A 22,944-nucleotide genomic window follows, 5' to 3' on the forward strand; every position below is an offset into this window, starting at 1 on the left:
ATGTGATGCAGATAATCCAAAATTTAATTGTTCACTAGAACCTACAAGCCAGACACTGTTTTAAGAGTTTGTAAAACATTTTCATATGAATTATCTCATTTGTTCCTATGAGTTAACCAGGGATGACATCATCTCATTTTCTCACACCCCCTTCCTGATTTTTAAAAATAGATGCTAGGTGAGAAAAAAAAAATGAAGGTGCAATTATTATTACGACAAAGACAAGACAGAATGACCAAGCAAAATTGGTTCATAAAATTATTACTCATTCAAATACTTTCAGGGTGCTTACTATGGCCAAGCATGATGCTACCAGATGTATGCCACTGAGGAGAATACAACAAATAAGTTTGTATTAAAACATAAAGATTTGAGCTACATAAATGAAGAATGTTATTAACTGTCAGGGTTACTGAACTAAAAGAAAAACAAAATTCTGCCAAGAAAGCTATGGAACCATCTCCCTGAAGAGTTTTGAAACAGGAGATCCATTTCTGTGGGATGATTCAGAGATACAGCTGAGCTGGAAGGCAGGGACAGACCTGATAAACTGCAGGAAATTCAATGTTTGGCAACAACGAAGAAAGAATTTTGCTACATATGTGGCCAAAACTGGGGAGAAAGCTGGGGTTCAGGGTGGAAAAGAGCTAGGGAAAAGCAAATGAAATAAATCCTCAAATTATAACACAATCTTTAATATATTAAAGAACATGAAGTTTAAGACTCATCAAAACTAGTAGTAACAAAAAATTAGGAAAATGAAATGAGACATTCATCAGCACTAATGGTTATTTATAAAAATTACTTCTTCAAAAGTTCTTTAAGACTCTACAATGATCCATTTATGACCACCAATTCATTCCTCCCTATTCCTGTGCTGTCCCACAGTGGGGAGTCAGTGGGCAGTGAACACCTGAAACGTGGCTGGTCCTGAGACGTGTCATACATAGTGTAAAACATATATATAAGATTTCGAAAGCTTAGCATAAAAAAAGTAACAAAATAAAAAATATTCAATATATATTGAAATAATAATACTTTGGACATATTGGGCTAAATTAAACCTATACTTAAATTATTTCAACTATTTCTTTTCACTTGCTTAATGTGGTTACTGGAAAATTTTAAATTCCCTATGTGGCCTGCATTATATTTCTGTTCGACAATGCTGCTCTACACCACGGTTTAAGGGCACAGGGACATCCTACTTGTATAAACTTAGCTGCCTACCAAAAAGACTTCCACAGAGGTTTAAAAAATGGAAGCTATGTCCATTTTGTGTACAGTCCCATTTTTTTAGGATAATAGTCATCCAGAAACATGGCTGGATTAAGAAAACAATTTCTTTTATAAAAACACATTTCATACATTTTGGTAGCAGTCATGTAGAATCAAAAAGTCTAGGGGCACTGGGTGGCTCAGTCAGTTAAAAGTCCGATCTTGATCTCAGCTCAGGTCTTGATCTCAGGGTCATGAGTTCAAGCGCCACACTGGGCTCCACGCTGGGCGTGGAGCCTACTTAACAAACAAACAAACAAAAAAAGTCTAGAGATGAAGCCCAACTCCCCGTCTCCCACCTGCCTGGTGGAGTGAACAGTGTGGGTGTGTGGGGCCAATGGGTCTTGCAACCTCGTTTCCAAGGCAGCAGGGAAACCATGCCGCAGCAGGAAGGTGTTTGGGCACAGCCTCGGGTCACATGATGACCCAGGATCAGCATACCCTCAGAGTCCATAGTGCAGGCACAGCCACCTATCTCTAGGACCATGGGAACTGTGTGGGTCCCTGCTAGGGCCTCTATACCCAGAAAGCAAGGTGAGTGTGTCTATCTGGCAGGTACATAAATGAATGTGGTCCACCCCCAAATCCTGGTCCACCCTTTTGCCCTTTAGCCAGTGGCACCATTGTTCATTCAGGCCCTTGTGCGAACTGCCTGAAGGTTATCCTTAACACCTCCCACACCACAGCCTTGGCGATTCCCCAGTCGTCACTTCTCAACTCTGTCTCATCATCCTGCCTCTACTACACCAGTCCCTGACACCTTGGCCAGTGAACTTCAGTACGTGGCTGGTCCTGGCACTTCCGATCCCTCACTGCCCTATCCACCTCAAGAGAGCTTGGGAGGGATCTTCTTGAGGATACAGAACAGGAGGATCAGCAAACTACAGACCAGGGGCCAAATGTGGCCCACAGTCTGTTTTTGTACAGCCTAGGAACTCCAAATGGTTTTTACATTTTCAACTGGTTGAAAAAAAAAATCAGTATTTCACGATGTGAAAATTAGATGAAATTCAAATGTCAAGTGTTTGTAAATAAGGTTTCACCGGCACACAGCTACATCCACTGATGCACTGTCTATAGCCTCTTGCTTGCTACACAGGGCAAGGAGTGCAGTGGACCCCAACATGAAGGGTCTGAACTGCACAGGTCCACTGATATGCAGATTTTTCCTGATAAATTACAGTACTATACGTGTATTTTCTCTTCCTTATGATTTTCTCTAACATTTTTTCTCTAGCTTACTTTACGGCAACAATACAATATCTAATACATACACACACACACATACACACACACACACACACACACAATGTATTTACAGAAAAAGTCTGTCAATCCTGGCGTAGATGATCATCTTATCTGGTGCTTAAAATCCGCCAGTGACTTTCCTCTGTTTCTAGGGAAAAGACTAAAACTTCCACAGCAAGGCCTCCAAGGCTGTTCTTGATAGACAGTCGGCACACAGGTAAACCCCTCCTTGCCCGCTGCCATCTTACTCTTCTCTGCCTCATTCACCACTCCCAGGTCCAGCCACACTGTGCCAAGCTCCACTCATCCTTTGGGAGCTCTGCATATGCAGCTCCTTTTGACTGGAAGGCTCTGCCCTTCTTCCCCTACCCCAGTCACCCCCCCTCTCTGCCTGGCTAACTCCAGCTTTAATGTCAGTTCTTTAGGGACCGTTCTCTACCCTCACCCATGGTTACAGGAGCTCTCCCCTTGATGATTTCTCTCAAAGCACTTATCCCAACTGTCTTTAAATAACCATCTGTATAGTGGCTCAATGAGAGTGCTGGCTTTGAACTATGGCTTAAATTCAGATCCTGGCTCAGCTACTTAATAAATGTTTGACCTTGGGTAAATCATTTAACCTTGTTGCTCAGTTTCCTCATCTGCAAAACAGGCATCATCATCATACCTACCTCACAGAGTTTAAGGGCACCCCATACCACTAATGCTTTAAAAACCACCACATTATTAGTAGCAGCACAGTCTCCCGTGACTCCCTCACTAGATGAAGCTCCCTGAGGGCACGGATCAGGACTGTCTTTGCCTCTGTGACTAAGTACACAGTGTCTGGCATATAGTAGGGACTGATTCGAACATTTAATGAACACCTATCTAAATAACATATGACACCTAATCCACACAGTGTCCTCTTCAACCCATCATTTTAGCAACTCAATCTTCTGGGGGACTGAAGTCCTTTGGATAACTGACAGAAGCCAACTCTTTCCCCAGAAAATAGGCCCATGATTTCAGGGAAAGCTCATGACCTCCAAGAACCACTCCTCTAAGTTGGCAATGCTCCTCAACACGTGACACCCAGCACTGAAGAGACTGCTCTACTTGTGGTTCAGAAGGAGTGCTGGTTAATGAAAATGCCCAGAAAATTAACCCAGGTCCTCAACCTGTATGCACTCAGGAGACCTTTTCTGAAACGTAAGCATGAGACTTTACATTTCTTTCTTTCTTTTTTTTAAAGATTTATTTATTTGAGAGAGAGAGTACGCACACATGAGCTGGGGGAGGGGCAGAGAGAGGGAGAGGGAGGGAGAGAGAGAGAATCCTGAAGCAGACTCCATGCTGAGTGCAGAGCTGGATGTGGGGCTTGATCCCGGGACCCCAAGATTATGACCTGAGCTGAAACCTAAGAGTTGGCTGCTCAACCAACTGCACCACTCAGGCGCCCCAAGACTTTACATTTCTGGTCATCCTTTCCTCCAGTACCCATCTCAGTAATGTTTTGGTCCAAACTTCGTTCCCAGAGCTCTCCTGTCTCCAGAGTCAGCAGCCCCCTGGTGTACTCAAGGCCACACAAGCCTGGTCAGAGATTCACCCTACCACATATAGTTCTTGTCTAGCATGTGGACTGGGGATTCTAGCGTTTTCCCACTTCCCCTCCTGCCACAGAGCGTCAACAGTTTACCTTGGTGCGTCTGGTTTGCCACGGTCATCTTGAGCCCTCCTTCCCCTTGATGTCAGCCACCATGGTTGAATTTTGCCACTTATGATTTTTACTCAGGCACCTATACAAGTCATGAACAAGAATATTAAGAACCAGGGTGCTTGGGTTGCTCAGTCGGTTAATCGTCTGCCTTCAGCTCAGGTCATGATCACAGCGCCCTGGGATTGAGCCCCATGTCTGGGTTCCCTGCTCAGTGGGGAGCCTGATTCTCCCTCCCCATTCTTTCATTCTTGCGCACATGTGTGCTCTCTCTCTTCCCCTCTCAAATAAATAAATAAAATCTTAAAAAAAGAAAAAAGAATAAGAAGAACCTATATTTTAAAATACTCTCTTTAAAATAAATTCTAAATGTGATTGGATGCATTTATAACTAATACAAGTCTTAGAAAAGCATTTTTGTTTCATCAAACTCTATTAAGTGTAAGAGCCAGTATTTTCATCTCCATGTGCACAAATTATTTACTGTGACGCTGTAGAGTTAACATTCAATTTTTGATCTTGCAAGCAGCAGGATCACATATCTTGTTAAAACACCAATTTCTGTTTCAAAAGTCCCTGAGGAGTCTTTCTGCAAGCAAGCAAGCACAACGAAAAGAAAAATGAGGGAGGGGAGACGGGGAGGTAAGGGGGACATCAACCAACCGAGGACATGAGGGAGTTCATTTTATTAGGGTCCTCAAACTGCCCTGCTTTCACTTGTCCACAGAGCGCCAGACTTCTGCTTCTAGCGCTTCTGTTCTAAATTAATCTCAATTTAGACTTCCAATTCCAATGTCCTATATGGAACTCTTTTTTTTTTTTTTATCAGAGGCCCAATATACACTTAACAATATTAAAATACTAAAACAGTATTCCAGGACCTCTGTGTTTGAAATGTAAAATTGTATTTCTAAATCAAGCAAGCAATTCATGATAAAGGTCCCCACCAGTTTGCACTGTGACAGGTATGAGGTTAAGACAGATTGAGGACTGTATCACTTAAGGCTTACTCTGGTACTTCATGATGAACAGTTCTAGAACTAAGAATAAAGGTTCTCCCAAGGGTGATCACTCAAGACCTGATAATGGTTTAACTTGCACAATCATGTCCAAGCTCAGTTCTGACTAAATTCAAATAAATAAAAGTACAATCCACTCATGGACAGTACTGAAGTTGTGAACTCCTTATTTTAGACCTTCAAGTAAGAAAACTGTTGGATATTACTGACTTCATAATCACAGGTAGAGATGGTCGTTTCTGATTTTGTGATAATGTTGCTGTTGGTAGTTAAGTACCCCCCTGCACCCCAATTCTCATGCTTGTAATGGAAAACCGTGTTGTTAGCATATAGGTCCTGATATGTTGCCATCCATGGCAATTTTTATTAATCTCTGGGAGCCTCACCATTACCAGATCAAAAAACGACACTCACCCCAAACTGCACCACAATCAGAGGCCACTTTAACTGCCTTTAGGTACCCTAAGTCTCCCCATACTCTAGTAACCCACTGCTTACTACTCAGAAGGAATCGTCTCTTGAACTTCCTGCAAGGCCCTGCCTCATCCATGGCCCCTGACCACCTCCAACTGACTTCATTTCCTACTCTCACCACATTCTCTGCTAGTCACCCTGCCTCCTTCAGTTCCCAAGCACGTTAAGTTCTTTCCTGCCTCACCATCCCTCTCTCCTACCAGGCGACAGGGCCTCTTCCGGAAGGCTCCTCTAAGACTGTGGTGGACCATGCCCCTTGAGTAGCATCCATGATGCAGCCACTCTTGATTCAATTCTGCACAAGAGCAAGTAGCAGTCTAGCAAGGTTCTGCACACCATGGTTCAATGAATCTCAGAGTGCAGAGACACTCTGGGCGTCCCTTGAGCCCTTTTCGGGGGGCTCATGAGATCAAAACTATTTCCATTACCATACCATTATATTGTTTGCCTTTTCCACTATGTCCATATTTGCACTAATGGTGCAAAAGCAATGCGGCACTGCCGGCTTGGTGCCCCTCAGCACGAATCAACGCAGTGATTACACACTGCAGTGGAAAGCACTGTAGTCTTCACGACCATGCACCCGCCATTAAAAAACCAAACTATTTCCACTTAACAGTGTCCTTGAGGAAGAAGTAAAAATGATTAATTTTATCTTGACCCTTAAGTATGCCTTTTTAATACTGTGTGACCAAATGGGATGTAATACACAAAGTGCTCCCAGATACTGAAGTGTGACAGTTGTCTCGAAGAAAAGCACGTGCACCACTGTTTATGAAGTGATCTGAAAATAGCCACTTTTATCACAGAACAGCATTTTTACTTGCAGGAATGACCAACAAGCGATCATTATTTCAAATAGTTTGTATTCGGCAGGCATCTTCTTGAAATGAAAGAAATGAGACTGTCACTTCAAGTAAGACTGGTAGCACTTTGCCAATGATCCAATTCAAACCCTCAGGAGGAAATTCGAATTTTGGAGAACTTGCATCACTCATGGTGAGCTTAAAGCTTTCTAATATTTACATTTTTTTCCTAAGGAGACTGTGATATTAAAAAATATGAATAAAAAGTTTGTATGTTGGGGCACCTGGGTGGCTCAGTCGGTGAAGCATCTGACTCTTGGTTTTGGCTCAGTTTATGATCTTGGGGTTGGGGATTGAGTCCCCCGTCAGGTCAGGCTCTGCTCCATGGGGAGTCTGCTTGAGAGTCTCTCTCGCTTCCGCTGCCCCTCCACTGACTCTCTTTCTCTCAAATAAATAAAATCTTAAAAAAAAAAGTTTGTATGTTGAAATGTATCAAAATGTGGAAGGATTTGCATAACAGTGAACCATTCTTTTCAAAATAACCAAGATATGAGGTTACAAAATCAGTCATGGGAGAAGATCCATTCAAAGTGCAAAATAAAGCAATGAAATTCAATGTAACAGAGTAGAAAAACTTCCACCACATGATTTCAGGTTGTATACTACAACTAACCACCTATGGAGCTGAAACTACCACCAACACCTATGGAGTTCTGGTGAGTACCAAAGAATAGAAACAATTATCTGAGAAAGGTATTAAAATATTCCTGGGGTGCCTGGGTAGCTCAGTTGGTTAAGCATCTGACTTCCCTCAGGTGGTGATCTTGGGGTCCTGGGATTGAGCCCCATGTCAGGCTCCACGCTCAGTGGGGAGTCTGCTTCTCCCTCTCCCTTTGCCCCTCCCCCCTCACTTGTGCGCTCTAATAAATAAAATCTTAAAAAAAAAATACTCCTCTCTTTCCCAACTAGTTATCTATGCAAGGCTGGATTTCCTTCACATACTGCAATAAAATAACATATTGCAATGGAATGAATTTAGAAGCAGATATAAGAATTCAGCTGGTTTCAAAATCAGACATTTAAAGATAATTGCAAAATTATAAAACATCCTATCAAAATCCTAGTGGGTTTTTTTTTTCTTCAGAAACTGACAATCTAGACCTAAGATTCATATGGAAATGCAAGGGATTCATAATAGCCAAAACAATCTTGAAAAAGACTAAAGTATAAAGACGGACACTTACTATTTTGAAGTTTACTACAAAACCATAGCAATCAAGATAATGTGATACTGGCGTAAGGACAGACATATAGGTCAAAGGAATAGAATCCAGAAATAAACTCTAACATTTATGGTCACTTGGTTTTTGACAAGAATGTCAAGATAATTCAGTAATAGTCTTTAATAAAAGGTGCCGGGACAGCTTGATATCCACATGCAAAAGAATAAAGTTGTACCCCTATCGCCTACCATATACAAAAAACTGAGTAGATCATAAATCAAGTATGTCCAAGTTAAAATGATAAAACACTTAGAAGAAAACATAATAGTAAATCTCCATGGCCTTGGGTCAAGCAATGGTTACTTAGACATGACAACAAAAGCACAAGTCACCAAAGAAAAAATAAACTGGACTTTGTCAAAATCAAAAACTTTTGCTTCAAAGGGCATCATCAAGAAAGTGAAAAGACAACCCCACAGAATAGAAGAAATCATGTGCAAGTCTCATGTGATACCACTTCACACCCATAAGCACAGCTAAAATAAAAAGGACCGTTACAAGTGTTTTTTGTTGTTGTTGTTGTTGTTTTTTACAAGTGTTGATGAGGATGTCAAGAAATTGAAACCAATGTTCAATTGTTGGTGGGAATGTAAAATGGCACAGCTGCTGTGGAAAACAGTTTTAGCAGTTCCTCAAAATGTTACACACCAGGGGCGCCTGGGTGGCTCAGTCAGTTAAGTGTCTGACTCTAGCTTGGGTCATGATCTCGGGGTCCTGGGATTGGGCTCCACATTGGGCTCCCTGCTCAGCAGGGAGTCTGCTTATCCCTCTCCCTCTCCTGCTGCCCCTCCCCCTGCTTGTACTCTCTGTCTCTCTCTCAAATGAATAAAACCTTTATACATATAAAAAAAAAAATGTTACACATAGAGTCACCATATGACCCAGCAATTCCACTCTTAGGAATATACCCAAGAGAAATGAAAACATATGTCTATACAAAAATTTTATAGGAAAAGCTGTAACAGCATTATTCATAATAGCCAAAATGTAGAAACAACCACATGTCCATCAACTGACAAATGTATAAATAAAATGTGGCATTTTCAAATAACAGAGAATTACTTGGTGACAAAAGGGAATTACTGGTATATGCCACAACATGGATGAACCTTGAAAATATTCATGTTAAATGAAAGAGGCTCATCACAAAAGACCATGTATGTATGATTCCATTTATATGAAATGTCCAGAATAGGTAAATTCATAGAAACAGAAAGCAGGTTAATGGATGCCAGGGGCAGGGGTGAGTGGGGGAATGTGTCAATAGGTATAGAGTTTCTTTTTGGGGTGATGAAGGTTATTATGGATAGATATAACCCACAAGGACATCAAAATATTGGCACTGAAATATAATCACAAATGCAAGCTCTGACTATCCTCCTGTACAGAACAAATGATCACCACCAAAAAAAAGTTAATTTCAAGCTTCAAGACAAGGTGGCCCCTATAGAACTACCCTACCTACAGGTACACAACCAAAATGTTACGGAGTGCCTGAACACAACTTCACATGCTAATTGACTTCATATATGGCAAAAAAATGTTTTACCTTTAGCGTTTTCAATGAAATGTGTCAGGAAAGGATAGAGTAATTAAAAAAGACAGTAAATCAGAATACAACTAGATTGTATTTTATTGGGAACAAATTTAATGACATCTTCCCTATGAAATATCCAACTAAAAGGTACGTCTTCTTTACTACCTAAAACATTTTGACAAGGTAATAATTTGAGTTACTTCTGAATTCTTCTACCAAACCACAGAGCGATTTCATTTTCTCTTTTATGATCGTTCACATTCCTGTGATCCTTTTGTTAACCTCAGAGACTTTTATAGGACAAAAAATTTTTTTGATTATAGTCTGATGGTAAACTGGATTATTATAGCTCTCTGCAGAAGATTCCAGCGAAGGATGTACCAGATTTTATTTAAAATCATTACCGGACACTACATTTTTAACTTAAGTTTAGTTACCTCCTAACTTGTCTGTGTTAGAAACAATGGATGTAAGGGAGCTCAAACATTTGCCACCACTGAAACAGTTAATACAAAGCACTCCCAGAAAGCCAGACTGCGTTATAGGTGACGTGTCCTTAAAAGCTTAACATGGTAAATAACAGGAAAAGTACTTCAGGAAAAAGGGTTGTATAAATTACCTGAAAATTATACATTCCTCAGTGGTAGTTTTATCAATGTTAAAAAAAAATGAAAAATCTGAAAGCCAAGTAAAACAATCATAGAATTTAGTAGTTTTATCTGAAGGCAAACTTTTAAAATAAAGTTTGTGACATGACAAAGTCACAGTGACAAGTACCCTACTCGTCAAACTGGCATAATCAAGAGAACATTCTAAGAAAGGTGTGGTTTCTAGCTGAGCCTTTTTCTAAAAGATTTTACTTTTAAGTAATCTCTACACCCAACATGGGCCTGGAACTCACAACCCTGAGATCAAGAGTCGCACACTCCGCTGGGTCAGCCAGGCGCCCCCTTTTCTACCACTCTTTACCTTTAGTCAATATGACACAACAGCTCAGCATCACAAAATAACACAACCTAGAAACACGTATACTCAAACTTCTCTAGTATAGCATCACATGTAAGCAACTATGTCCATAAACTCTTCTAAGTCTGAATACTGAACGAATAATTCTCTGAAGCGTGGCTATTACATAGCATCAGGGAAATACTTCCTTTTTTGATGCTGGCAAAACAAAAGACCCACAAACCACAAAGTGTCTTGGTTCCTAACAAAGGTAAACAACTTTAAAATCAAAGGCAAAGGTTGGGAGTAATTTAACGTCTCCAAAATACCTTTTACTTTAATCATCACTACACTTGAAGTAGGATATGGTAATATGACATACAGAAGGCACAGAAAACCGGGACCAGAACTTAGTCTGTATCCCACTGGAGGCTAGCTGAGCACAGTATTTCAAAAGCAGTTTAAGGTAAATGCTTGTGAACAGAAGGTCAAGGGGTGACCTGTCACATTTGGGTTTTGAGGGGGATGACTGGATGGAAGACAAAACAGAACGGATCTCAACTGGATATAAGGAACTTCTTGAGCAAAACCACAATAAAACACTAGACTTGCTTATTACTGAAAACTAGAATCACCATCTGGATAATTTCAAGGAGTAAGTCAGTATCTATCCTTAGGACATTCTCTCAAGCTGAAAACAGGTAGCCCAGGTAGAAGTCACCTGTAAATTATTCAGAGATTGCTATCCTTAACTAGTGGGCACTATGTATCTATGTATCTGATTAGAACTCACTCAAGAGACAGGATATGTCCTCTTCCCACTCTTCAAAATGCCAAGGAAAAAGAGAGAACAGAGAAGCAAAGGCTGGGTGATTCAGGCTGCCAATAAAGGTTCGATTCTACATGGGCATTTGGGGAGTGGACTGCTAGTGATTTTTAAAAGCCTCCATGTGATGCACGGTTACTTTAGAACTGCAGCTGCTAAGGCCCCTCACGCATTCTTCCCCCACATACAGACCTATGATTTGGCACTGCATCATACAAGAGTTATCCCTCTGACTCTCGGCATCCCCTATCTCTACACAAGCATCTCTCAGCCTTTGATTTCCCCCCATTCTTACGATCCCACCCCCACCCCCCGGCACTTTGACGAGAGAGATGATAAAGGATGAGTAAGCATGCTGTAGCTGATCTTGGTCAAAGAGCACAGACCCTGGCACCGGCGGTGGAAAATGGGGGTGAGGAAGCAGAACAGAAAGCGGAGTCGGGGAGTTCATCCAATGGGTAGCAGGCAGTTACAAGCTTTCCTATGGCAGTTATTGTTGCCTCCTTCTGCAATCACCGTAGACTCCAAACCTTCGCTTTCAACCCCCCCCACCTCCGCCCAAGATCAAGTGCACATTTTCCTTAGACAGTTACTTCTTAAAAACAACACTGAAAGATAAACGTAATTTCTCCAGGCTTCCGGTTGTCAAAGACAATAAAGACTCGCCCTGGAGCATGCTTAAGTTCAACGGTTCTGTTTTCTCACTCGTCTTCCGGCACTCAGTTCCCCCCCGACCCCACCACAGACCACCCCCGTTGGGCAAAAACGCGACTGCCACTAACAGTTTCAAATATATGTCAACCTTTGGGGGGATGGGAGGGAAACCCCAGCAAACTTCTGAATTACTTCAACAGCCCGGTTACAAGTACCTGACCTTATTTTTTCCCGAAGAAAAATAGGACACCGAGAGATCAGAAATCTCGTTTTCTCTGCCTTCCTACTTCGGTCGCTGGCCACATCTAGGGGGCTTTTCTGAAGAGGGCTCTTTCGGGTTTCTTCGGTAGGAAACTTGCCCTCAGTAGCCAAATGTCCTTTAGGTCCCTAAAACGCTAAACTTCGCCACGGATAGGAAAAAACCCAAGGTGCTGTTTCCTTTGTTAAAATCCCCCGGACTTTATTTAATTTGGGGCGGAAAGGCCGCTGGCAAGATCACGACAGCCAGCAGCAAATAGGTGGAAGAGGAGACAGGTGCGATTGCTCCCTGCGGCGGTTCCGGCCGGGAGCAGACCCCCTCCGCCAGCTCGGCGGCCCCGGGCCACCCCGGACCTCCCCGTCTGCCCGCGGCCTCCCCAGGCACGTCCTCCCGAACCCGGGCCGCCCCCCGCCGCCGCCGCCACCGCCCCGCAGGGCCCGGCCTCGCCGCCTCCGCTCAAAATGGAGGTGGCGGCGGGCGGGCGGCTGGTTACGAAACGCGCGGCCGCCACATGGCCGCGCCGACCCCAAACTTGGCCGGGCCGCCGCGTCCCGGCGCCCAGGCGAGGCTGGGCCCGGGCGCGGAGGCCGCGCGGCGCCCGCCACTCACCCACAGACCGGTAGCCCAGGATCGCGATCTTCCGGGACTTGGACTGCGGCATCTTGGCGGCCTCCTCAGCCCCGGGCCAACCACATCAACCGCGGCGGCAGCGGCGGCTCCTGTGCTGCGATCGGCGGCGGCCGCGCCGGGGCAGAGCGGCATCCAGGGGCGGGGCGGGCGGGCGCGGGCAGGCGCGGCTGCCTGGGCTCCTAGCTCGCGCGCCCAACCGCCCGGAACCGCCGCGCGGCCCCGCCCCCAAACACGCCCACGTGACCGCCGCCGCCGGCCCCGCCGCGGCCCGCGTCAGCACCGCCCTCCCCGCCGCGGCGGCCACACCCGCCCTTGAAGCGCACGGGGGTGCGTGTGACGTTTTACTTTAAGGGGAAATAGAGGGGACGCCAAGATGCCCCCGGAAAAGTCACGACTGAAACTCGCTGCGTCATGACCCTCCCACCCTCTTCCGCCGCTGTTTAATTACGCCAGTCCTTCCCGGGCGCTGATTGGATAACTCCCGCCCGCCCGCGCGATGACGCGGCGGAAACTCCATCTCCGATTGGGGGTGGCTAGGAGGCGGAGCTGAGGGCGGGGCTGCTCGCCCACAGCTAAAAATAAATTCCGGCTGCGACCCCGGGGTTGAGCGCGAGTGAAGTTTGAAGGATTCCAACGTCTCAGGAGTGGGGGGCGGGTGGGAGGGGCGGAGAGAAACTAACTCCCCAGTGATTGGTTAGAGGAGGGCGGGGGCGGGGCACACTGTGGGGAGTGCGGTGATTGGTGGAACGTTGAACGATCGGTGGACTTGCGCCCACAGAGCCCTTAAAAGGCGCGAGGCACGTAGCTTTCGCAGGCTGGGCTGTGGGTTGGCTGCTTCCTTCGTGGTGTTTATTTTAATTTTTAATTTTTTAACCCCTTCACTCTTAGAGTTAGTAAGACTAGGATTGAGGTTGTAGGTGGTTACTAGGCGTCATCCTTGGATGAAAGACCCTGGGAAGAATGGAATATGCGTTAATCCCAAATGTTACACACTTCTCTACAAATGTGTGTGCCTCCCCAGTTCTGGTCTCGGCCTTGCCACAGGCGAACCCGGCACACCTGACAGGAAGTACCTAGCGTGATTCAACACCTCTTTACCTGTCAACACCTGCGTGGCTAATTCAATAGGCAAACTCGAACACCAGCCGTCGTTGGCTGAGAACGCTCCAGAACCATCCTTGCGGGGAGGTGGGGGGGGGGAGTCAAGTCCGCTGGGCCTGCCTTGCTGTGTGGGCTGACCTCTCCGGGAAGGGGACGCCGCTGTATTTCCCACAAAAAGCACAGGGCCAACCCCTTTTTCCACTGGTGCTGGCGAAGAGCACCAGTGTTGGAGTAGGGGAAGGGAAGCCAGCGCTGGAGGCTTGGGTCGTGGAAAATAAAGGTGGAAGCGAGGCGCGAGAAATGAGGATGCGCTTGGGACCTTTCCAGCCAGGGAGACTTCCATCATGCTTGAGCTTCTTGCCCTTGGTGGTTGCTAAAGAAGCAGATACTCTTGCTACAACTACAGATGTCCCCTACTGTCCTCAGGCTGTTTGACCGTGTTGGGACAACCACCTGCTGGTCACAGCCCTTCGCCTTTCCCAGGAAGCCCAGAGGAGTGGCAGGGTTGAATTCCTGAGTATGAAGATTCAGAGGTGTGACTGTTCCATAAATATGCCCTGTTGAGTTTAGAACCCTGGCGTTAGGGCAGAATCCTTCCACCATCCTGCTGAAGTGCTTCTAAGAGAAGGGTAGTGTGTGTTCACATACTAGGGGCTCTACAGATTGAAGTCCCAGACAACCAGCTGGAACTGAGAAATATCTGAAATTCTGTGTTTTGTCTTAATGGTTTTTGCATTCCACTCTATATTTAGTTGAAATATTTAAAAACTTCAGGTCTTAAAATGGGAATCTTCAGGAAAATGTATCATTTTTATCCCATCAACTCGAATGCCCCTTACCACAGTAAACTGATGAACTGATGCTACTAAACTCCTTGGTTGACTGTGAAATCAAATTTGTGGGTGTTATCTTTTATTTTATTAAATAGAAGAACAGAATAGAAAACAGGTTGCTCGAATTGGTAAGTATTGTTTTGTATTGTTTCATGATGCTTTTGTTGTGTGTATATGTATTTGTAAATGTGTGATATGTGTTTTGGGTACTGAGTTCCATTGTAAAATGTATTTCTTACTGTGAGTTGCCTCACAGAGTTTGAAAGTGTTGCCCTAGCCTGGGAATATTAGGAGTCCAGACTGAGAAGCTCCATTGTAAAGGACAGAGTCCTTAAAGGAACGTTCCAGGTGTCCTAAAGTCATTAAGGTCAGATCCAGGAATTGTGAAGATTCCATTATTCCAGAATGGGGAGAATTTATTTGGTTTAAGAAATGACTCCGGTTCCCTAAAATTACTTGTGATTGATGGTGTGAATTCACGTAGAAGTGACTGACTGCAGCCAGACCTTATAGAAACATGGTGGGGAGAAACGTACTTGCTTCTGAATTCAGAGTAGTTCTACTGATTGAGATCACTTGTTAACTGTCTAAGCAGCTGGAACTTCTGCCACCAATCAATATCTCCTCTGCAGGTTCTGCGTCTTAAGGACCGTTCTGTCTTATGGTCTCTGCATGCTGCCTTCCCTCTGTGTGTCCTTCCACTATATTCCATTTCCCTGGGATCTAAGAATTCTGTCTCTTCCGTTTAAATTCCAGAGAGAGGACATGACTGGCTCAGCTAATTACCACTATCCCTTGAGTGAGGAGCTCAGGCTAAGCCTGTAGATTTGCCAGGAAAGCCTCCATTGGCCTAAACCTCCAGCCCTGATGGGTATGGCAATTAATGGCATTTATCTGAAACATGAACTCGTCGTTATTATGGGAAAATTATAATGTCCAAGTTCAATGACATCTTATTTCTAGCTTCAACATTTTTTTTAAAATTCCCTGTGGTACTATACAAAGCTTATTTTTATCTAACACTAGGTTAGACAAAGAGTAAAACTGCTGTGCTTGTTTTTACTAAAAGGACATTTGTGAAATGATTTTACTTTTTTTTAAAAGATTTATTTCTTTTGAGAGAGTGAGAATGAGAGAGAGAGAGAGAGAGAGAGAGAGAGAGAGAACATGAGGTGGGGGGGGGGGTTAGAGGGAGAAGCAGTCTCCTTGCTGAGCAGGGAGCCCGATGCAGGACTCCATCCCTGGACTCCAGGATCATGACCTGAGCCGAAGGCAGTCGCTTAACCGACTGAGCCACCCAGGCGCCCTGATTTTACCTTTTTACGTGTGAAAGGGTGACCCTAAGTGCGAGTGGACATGAAGGCATTTTGTTGTTGTTTTGCTTCTCAATATTTGATGAAGGAAGACTGGAAAAGAGCTACTCTTAATCATGGCATAAGCCAAATTCGACTGATCTGTTATGTCTCGCTCATATAGGGTATTATTCAAATCAAACTGCCGATTTGGGGAAACAGGCCAAGGTCATTGCATTGTGTGGTCTTATGGATGAGAGAGTGGTTTTCTCAGCAGGATCTTGATAGGCCTGTCCTCAGCATCCTGGCAGGAGGCCGTCCTAGGGAAAGCAAGTCCCTGACCTGCACTGGGATGAAAGAGATCCTTTTCTCTCTGATGCCTGGGATCAGTCTAGCTCAAACCCTGAGGTGCAGAGTTGCATGGGGTGCCCCCAGAGGCGGGAGGTGGAGTAAGGCTCTTCGGTCCATGGAGGTAGGTCGCGCGTAAGGGAGGAAGTTGGCCCAGCAAGGATCTCGGAGGACAGGTTTAGATGTACGCAGTAGTTGTAAATGGTTCGCAGCTGTTAGAGGTTGAGCATGTCCTTCAAAAAGGTGGGCCCTACTCCAATATGACTGGTGTCCTAAGAGGAGAAGAGACCCTCACACAGACACAGGGCCCACAGCCTGTGACAGAGGCGGAGACTGATGTGATGCTGCCACAAGCCAAGGAACACCTGGGGCACCTTCCCAGAAGCTGGAAGAGAATAAATTTATGTTATTTTAAGCTACCCAGCTTGTGGCACTTGGTCACAGCAGCCCTAGAAAACAAATTTAAAAAAAATCCAAAAAAAAAAAAAAAGAAAAAGAAAACAAATCCATCAGTTATTGTCAAATCATCAGTAAAGTTGCATTAAAAGTTTGAATCTAGTTTCTGCTGGGCCATGAATGAAATTGGCCTCATCCCTAACCTCCAAAGCCAGAGTGCACCTCGTAGGAGCTTTCACCAGTCCCTGGTAGTGGTCGGGCAAGATGGCTGGAGCAGAACACCTGTTCCTAAGAGGCTGGGGGATGCTTAAGACGAGCCAGGAGGCTAATTCTGTGCCATAAAACAGGTGATGGCTTGTGCCAGTCAGGCTTGGATTACATAAGCTCTTCAACTGCGTGTTAGATGTGGAATTTATTCACGGTGTTCACAAGCTACCCGAAGTTATAATTACTGTTTGAGGAACGTGTTCACTGTTGGTTCTTCCTCCTATGGGAAGACATCTCAGTGTGGGGTTTATTCTAGCATGTTGGGATCCAGAGAGCTTCTTTCATTGGTGTGCAGGGAAAAAAAGAAAAACAAAATTTCTATTTTTTTTAACATTTTTTATTTTTAATCTTTTTTCTTTTTTACAAAAAAGTCAAAGTTGACAAGGGCATTTAAAATATAGATTCACATCCACATCATTAATGATGACTAAGTATAATTACATCTTGATGTTAGCTAATGATATATAGTGAGTATCCCTTAACAAACAGCAAAATGTTTAAAAACTAAGCATCCAAAACACTATGGCAGACTTCATGAAGTTTTTCTGCAACTTCTTTTTTGGGGGGGAAATTTCAAGCATATATATAAAACTAGAGAGATTGGTATAATGAGCCCCACCCAGCCTCTTACCCATTCCGTATTTACTGAATCATGGACCATCCTGTTTCATCTATACCATACCTGCTTCTCCCACCCGCCCATGGATCATTTTGAAGCAAATCCTAGACATCATGCCATTTCATTCATAAATGTCAATACTTTCCCTGAAAGATGACTCTCTTCAGAAAATAAAATGTGCCATTTTTACACCTAAAACAAAACCAGTTAAGGACTTGTTAATACCACCAGCTATCCAGACTATTCGATGTCTTTTAATGACTCATAATTTAACTGTTTATTCAAATTCAAATCCAAAAAAAGCCCATATAATGCAATTTGTTGCTATATGTCTTAAGTTTTTAAAAAATAAACTTTATTTTTTAGAACAGTTTTAGGCGTACAGGAAAATTACAAAGATAGTATAGAGAGTTCTCCTATGCCTTGTGCCCAGTTTCCCTCGTTCTTAACATCTTCCATCAGTGTGGTATATTAGTTAGAATTAACCAATATCGCTACTTTATTAATAACTAAAGTCCATACTTTATTCAGATTTCTTCAGTTTTCTCCTAATGTCCTTTTTCTGTTGCAGGATCCCACCCAACATTTACTCATCACGTCTCCTTTGGCTCCTTTTAGATGTGATAATTTGCTCAGACGTTCTTATTTTTTGATGACCTTGACAGTTTTGAGGAGTGCTGCTCAGGCATTTTGTAGACTGGTATTTGTCTGATATTTTTCTCAGCTTTAGACTGGGAATTTTGGTTTGAGAGAAAGACCACAGAGGTAAAGTGCATTTCCATCACATCATATCAAGGGTGCAGGCTATTAGCGTGGCTTATCACTGTTGATGTTGACCTTGATCTCCTGGCTGAGGTAGTGTTTGTCAGATTTTTATACTTTTTTTTTTTTTTCCTCCACACTGCTTTCTTTGAAAGGAAACTACTGTGTGCAGCCCTCACAAACTGGGGAGTTATGCTTCAGCCTAGTTTCCTTATACCTGAAGAATTTCCTTTGGCATTTCCTGGAGTTTCCTGGCAACACACTCAGCCTTTATTTATCTGAAAATTGTCTTTATTTCATTTCTTTAACTTTTTATTTGAAATAATTATAGATGGAACCTCCTGTGTGGCTCAGTTGGTTAACTGTCTGCCTTCAGCTCAGGTCATGATCCTGTGGTCCTGGGATCAAGCCCCGAATTGGGCTCCTTGCTCAGCAGAGAGTCTGCTTCTCCCTCTGCCTGTCGCTCCCCTTGCTGTGCTCTCTCTCTCTCTCTGTCAAATAAATAAAATCTTTAAAAATCTGTCTATATATATAGATTTAAAAATAGTACAGGGCAGTCCCAATATTCCAATGGTAACATCTAACATAAATATACTATAATATCAAAACCAAGAAATTTAAATTGATACAATCCACAGAACTCATTCAGATTTTTACCAGTTTTACGAGCACTTGTGTTTATGTGGTTTTATTCAATTTTATCACATGTGTAGATTTGTGTAACCAAAACCATAGTCAAAATACAGAGGCTGTCCCATCACTACAGAGATCTTCTCATGTTATCCTTTTATTTCTTTTCATTTTTGAAACACTTTTTTGCTGAATTTAGAATTTTAGATAGATAGTATGTGTTACGTGTGTGTTTTAGTACTTTAAAGTTCCATTTTCTGCTGGCTTCCAATTTTTTCTAATGAGAAATCAGTGATTATCTTATTTCCTTTATGTAATACCTGCTTTTAAGACTGTAGAATTTTGTTTATTTTATTCTTTTTATTTTTAAAGATTTTAGTTGAGAGAGAGCACGAGCAGGGGAGAGGGGTAGAGGGAGAGGTAGAAGTGGGCTCCCCACTCAGCAGGGAGCCCGATGTGGGGCATGATCCCAGGACCCTAGGATCATGACCTGAGCCAAAGGCAGAGGCTTAACCAACTGAGTCACCCAGGTGCCCCGAGACTGTAAAATTTTAAAGATTTTCTCTTTGTTTTGGGGGTTCAGAGTTTATGATGTGTTTGTAGTTTTCTTTGCTTTTATGCTGTGTAAAGTTTACTGAACTTCTTAGATTTGTGAGTTACTATTTTTGATCTGATTTGGAAAACTTCCCAGTCAATATTTCTTCAAGTATTTTTCTGTCCCATACTCTGTCCTTTTATTTTGAGACTCCAGTTTCACACATATTAGACACGTTGATAGTGTTCTGCCAGTCATTGAGCCTCTGTTTGTTCTTTTCTGTATTTTTCCCCCTTGCTAATTTGGTGATTTTTAAAAGAATCAGGTAACATTTTTCATTTCTAGGATTTTCCTTTGGTTCTCTTTTATACTTTCCCTTTTCTCCTGAAATTCTCCTTTCTACCCAACAAACCCTTGTTTTTTCTAGGTTGTTTAACACACTTACTGTTATTATTAAATCAGCTAATTGTAGCATCAGGAGCATTCATAGGTCTGCTTTTATTGAGTGACTTTTCTCTTGATTATAGGTCATTTTGTTTTCACATCTAGTAACTTTTGTAGTCGGCCTTATGGATGATGTATTATAAAAATTCTGGATTCTGAAAACGAGCTGTGTTTTAATACTTGCATATGGCGAAATGTATGGAACAAAGTTCTTTTTTTTTCCCCCCACATGAATATCCAATTGTTCTAGCACCTCTTATTGAAAAGACTTCCCTTTCTCCACTGAATTGCCTTTGTATCTGTCAAAATTCAGTTGCCCATATATGTGTAGGGCTATTTCTGGACACTCTTTTGTTCCATTGATGTATTTTTCTGTCTTTACATCGACGCTATGCTGTCTTGATTACTGTAGCTTTATAATAAATCTTGAAATCTGGTCATTTTATCCCTCCAAACTTGTTCTTCTTTTTCAAAGTCATTGTGACTAATCTAGTCCTTTGCATTTTCATAGGAATTTTAGCATTGTCACTTTCTATAAAAATCCTGCTGGGATTTTGATTGGCACTGTTTTGAATCTATAAATCAATTTGGCATTTTAGCATATTGAGTCTTCTGACCCATGAGCAACTGTGAGATAATAGAAAAAAATATATATGTATATATATGCCCCTGGTTCCTGGCACAGAACTCGTAAAACCCTTGTAACGGGGGCGCTGGGGTGGCTCAGTTGATTAAGCGTCTGCCTTCAGCTCAGGTCATGATCCCAGGGTCCTGGGCTGGAGTCCCGCAGCCTGCTTCTCTCCTGCCTGCTGTTCCCCCGGCTTGTGCTTGTTCTCTGTCTCTCTAGCCCTTTCTGTGTCAAATAAATAAATAAAATATTTATTATTTATTTATTTATTTGACAGAGAGAGACACCGCAAGAGAGGGAACACAAGCAGGGAGAGTGGGAGAGGAGAAGCAGACTCCCCACTGAGCAGGGAGCCCCGATGCGGGGCTCGATCCCAGGACCCTGGGGTCATGACCTGGGCTGAAAGCAGATGCTTAACGACTGAGCCACCCAGGTGCCCCATAAATAAAATCTTAAAAAAAAAAAAAAAGAAACAACACTTATCTAAAAAAAAAAATACGAAACAAAAACCCTTGTAACGTACTAAGCGATAAGAACATTAGGAGCATCTCTCGTTCTAATAGTTGTCTTTGACCCTATCCATGACAGAGGGCTCCTAAAAGCCTTGTAAATTTCTAAGGTGATAAGAGCACCTTTTGTTCTAATGAGGCCACTCTGGGGGGGCTCCTGGATGGGGGCTGGTCTCTAGAAAGACCAATCCATGATTAGAAGTTTGGAATTTTCAGCCCTCCCCACCCATCTTCTCCAGAAGGGGAGAGGCACTGGAAATGAGTTAATAATTGATCATGCCTACATGGGGAAGCCTCCATAAAATCCCAGTAGTACTGGGTCAGAGAGCTTCTGGGTTGGTGAACATGTGGAGGTGCTGGGAGAGTGGCACCCCTTCCCTCATACCTTGCCCTATGCACCTTTTCTATTGGGATGTTAATCTGTATCCTTTACTAAACTGGTAAATGTGTTTCCCTGAGTTCTGTGAGCTGCTCTGCTCTAGCAAATTAATTGAACCCAGAGAAGTGGTTGTGGGAATATCTGATTTATAGCTGATGAGTCAGAAGCACAGGTCGCAACATGGACTTGCAGTTGGCATCTGAAGTGAGGGTGGGGAGAGTCCTGTGGAATTGACTCCTTAGCCTGATGCTCTCTCCAGGCAGATGGTGTCAGAATGGAGTTGACTTCTTGGATACTCTACCAAGAATTGCTTGTTGGTTTTGGGGGAGAAACTTCACACATTTTGGTGACCAGAAGTGTCAGAAGTGAAGTGTTCTGTGTGAAGAGTAAAGGAGACTCACAGGATAGAAACACAGGAGAGAAGAACTGGGTTCTTCTGGTTTCCTACTCAGAAAGGAAAAATCTGAGTTTTTCCATTCCAGGAAGGGACATCATTCTACTTACTTAGGTCTTCATTAATTTCTCAGCAATATTTAGTATTTTTCACGATACAGGCTATAAATATCTCTTATAAAATTTACTCTAAGTATTTCACATTTTGATACTAATATAAATGGGATTAAGGCATTTTCAATTTTTGATTGTTGCTAGCATACAGAAATACAATGATCTTTGATTATTGATCTCTTATCCTAAAACTTCGCTAAACTTGTTTCAGTAGATTTTTCATAGAGTCCATTGGCTTTTCTGCATAGGTAATCAGGTAGTTTTTACTTGAAACATTTCATTTTGGGTCAATATAATTTTCTTGCCTTGTTACACTATGACATTGACTAGAAGTGGAGAGAGTGGACGTCCTTATCTTGTCCTTGATTTAGGGGGTAAGCAACCCAAATTCCACCATTAAGTGTGGTGTTTATTTGACAAGATACAGTGGATCAGACCCTCAGACTTCAGCGAAACATATTTGTGTCTTAAATCATTATGAAAAGAGAAACATTGACTGGTATGCCATTTCTGGAGAAATGCCTATTACCAAGGGAAGGACTTCAGTTTCGAATGAGTACCCCGGGTTTGAATTCCTGCTCTGCTTCCTGAAGTCTGCACAGCCTTGGATAAGCTACCCTACCTTCTGTGCCTCCCAGACCTGCTGTGATCTAACTCTGGTGGAAGGGTTGGCTTGTCATCTTGTCCCTTCCCCTCACCTTTCCTCTTTTCTGGGATTGGATTAAATGCTTGATCTGTCCTCAGTGTGACATATAGTGTATGATATGACACTGAATATGAAGTTTCCTCTTAATGTCGTTTTCCAGTTATTCTGTGATATTGACTTTTCCCTGATTTCTTTCGTAATAGTAGTTCATTACTTGTTACTTGTTCTTAATATGTGGTTTTGGTTAAAGATTTCATTTCTAAAGGGAGGCCAACTTTTCCTTTGATTTTAATGGAGGAAAGATTAATCGGATAAATCTTTTGAAATTAAAGCAACTCAACCAAAACACAAACACGAAAGGAGTATCAAATGCTTCCCTGAACTAAAAGGGGT

At 42.9% G+C, this 22,944-nt stretch overlaps 1 protein-coding gene across 1 annotated transcript in view; it reads right to left on the reverse strand.

The window, feature by feature from the left end:
• The window catches only part of RHEB (Ras homolog, mTORC1 binding), a 40,176-nt gene extending 27,329 nt beyond the window's left edge, over positions 1–12,847 (reverse strand). The window contains exon 1 of the mRNA XM_027573553.2: positions 12,635–12,847. Coding sequence (XP_027429354.1) covers positions 12,635–12,686 — 52 coding nt within the window. The 5' untranslated portion in view covers positions 12,687–12,847. The remainder of the gene's footprint in view (positions 1–12,634) is intronic.
• Positions 12,848–22,944: the final 10,097 nt, after the last annotated feature.

This window comes from Zalophus californianus, chromosome 12 (assembly GCF_009762305.2).
Source record: "Zalophus californianus isolate mZalCal1 chromosome 12, mZalCal1.pri.v2, whole genome shotgun sequence".
Classification (NCBI taxonomy): domain Eukaryota; kingdom Metazoa; phylum Chordata; class Mammalia; order Carnivora; family Otariidae; genus Zalophus; species Zalophus californianus.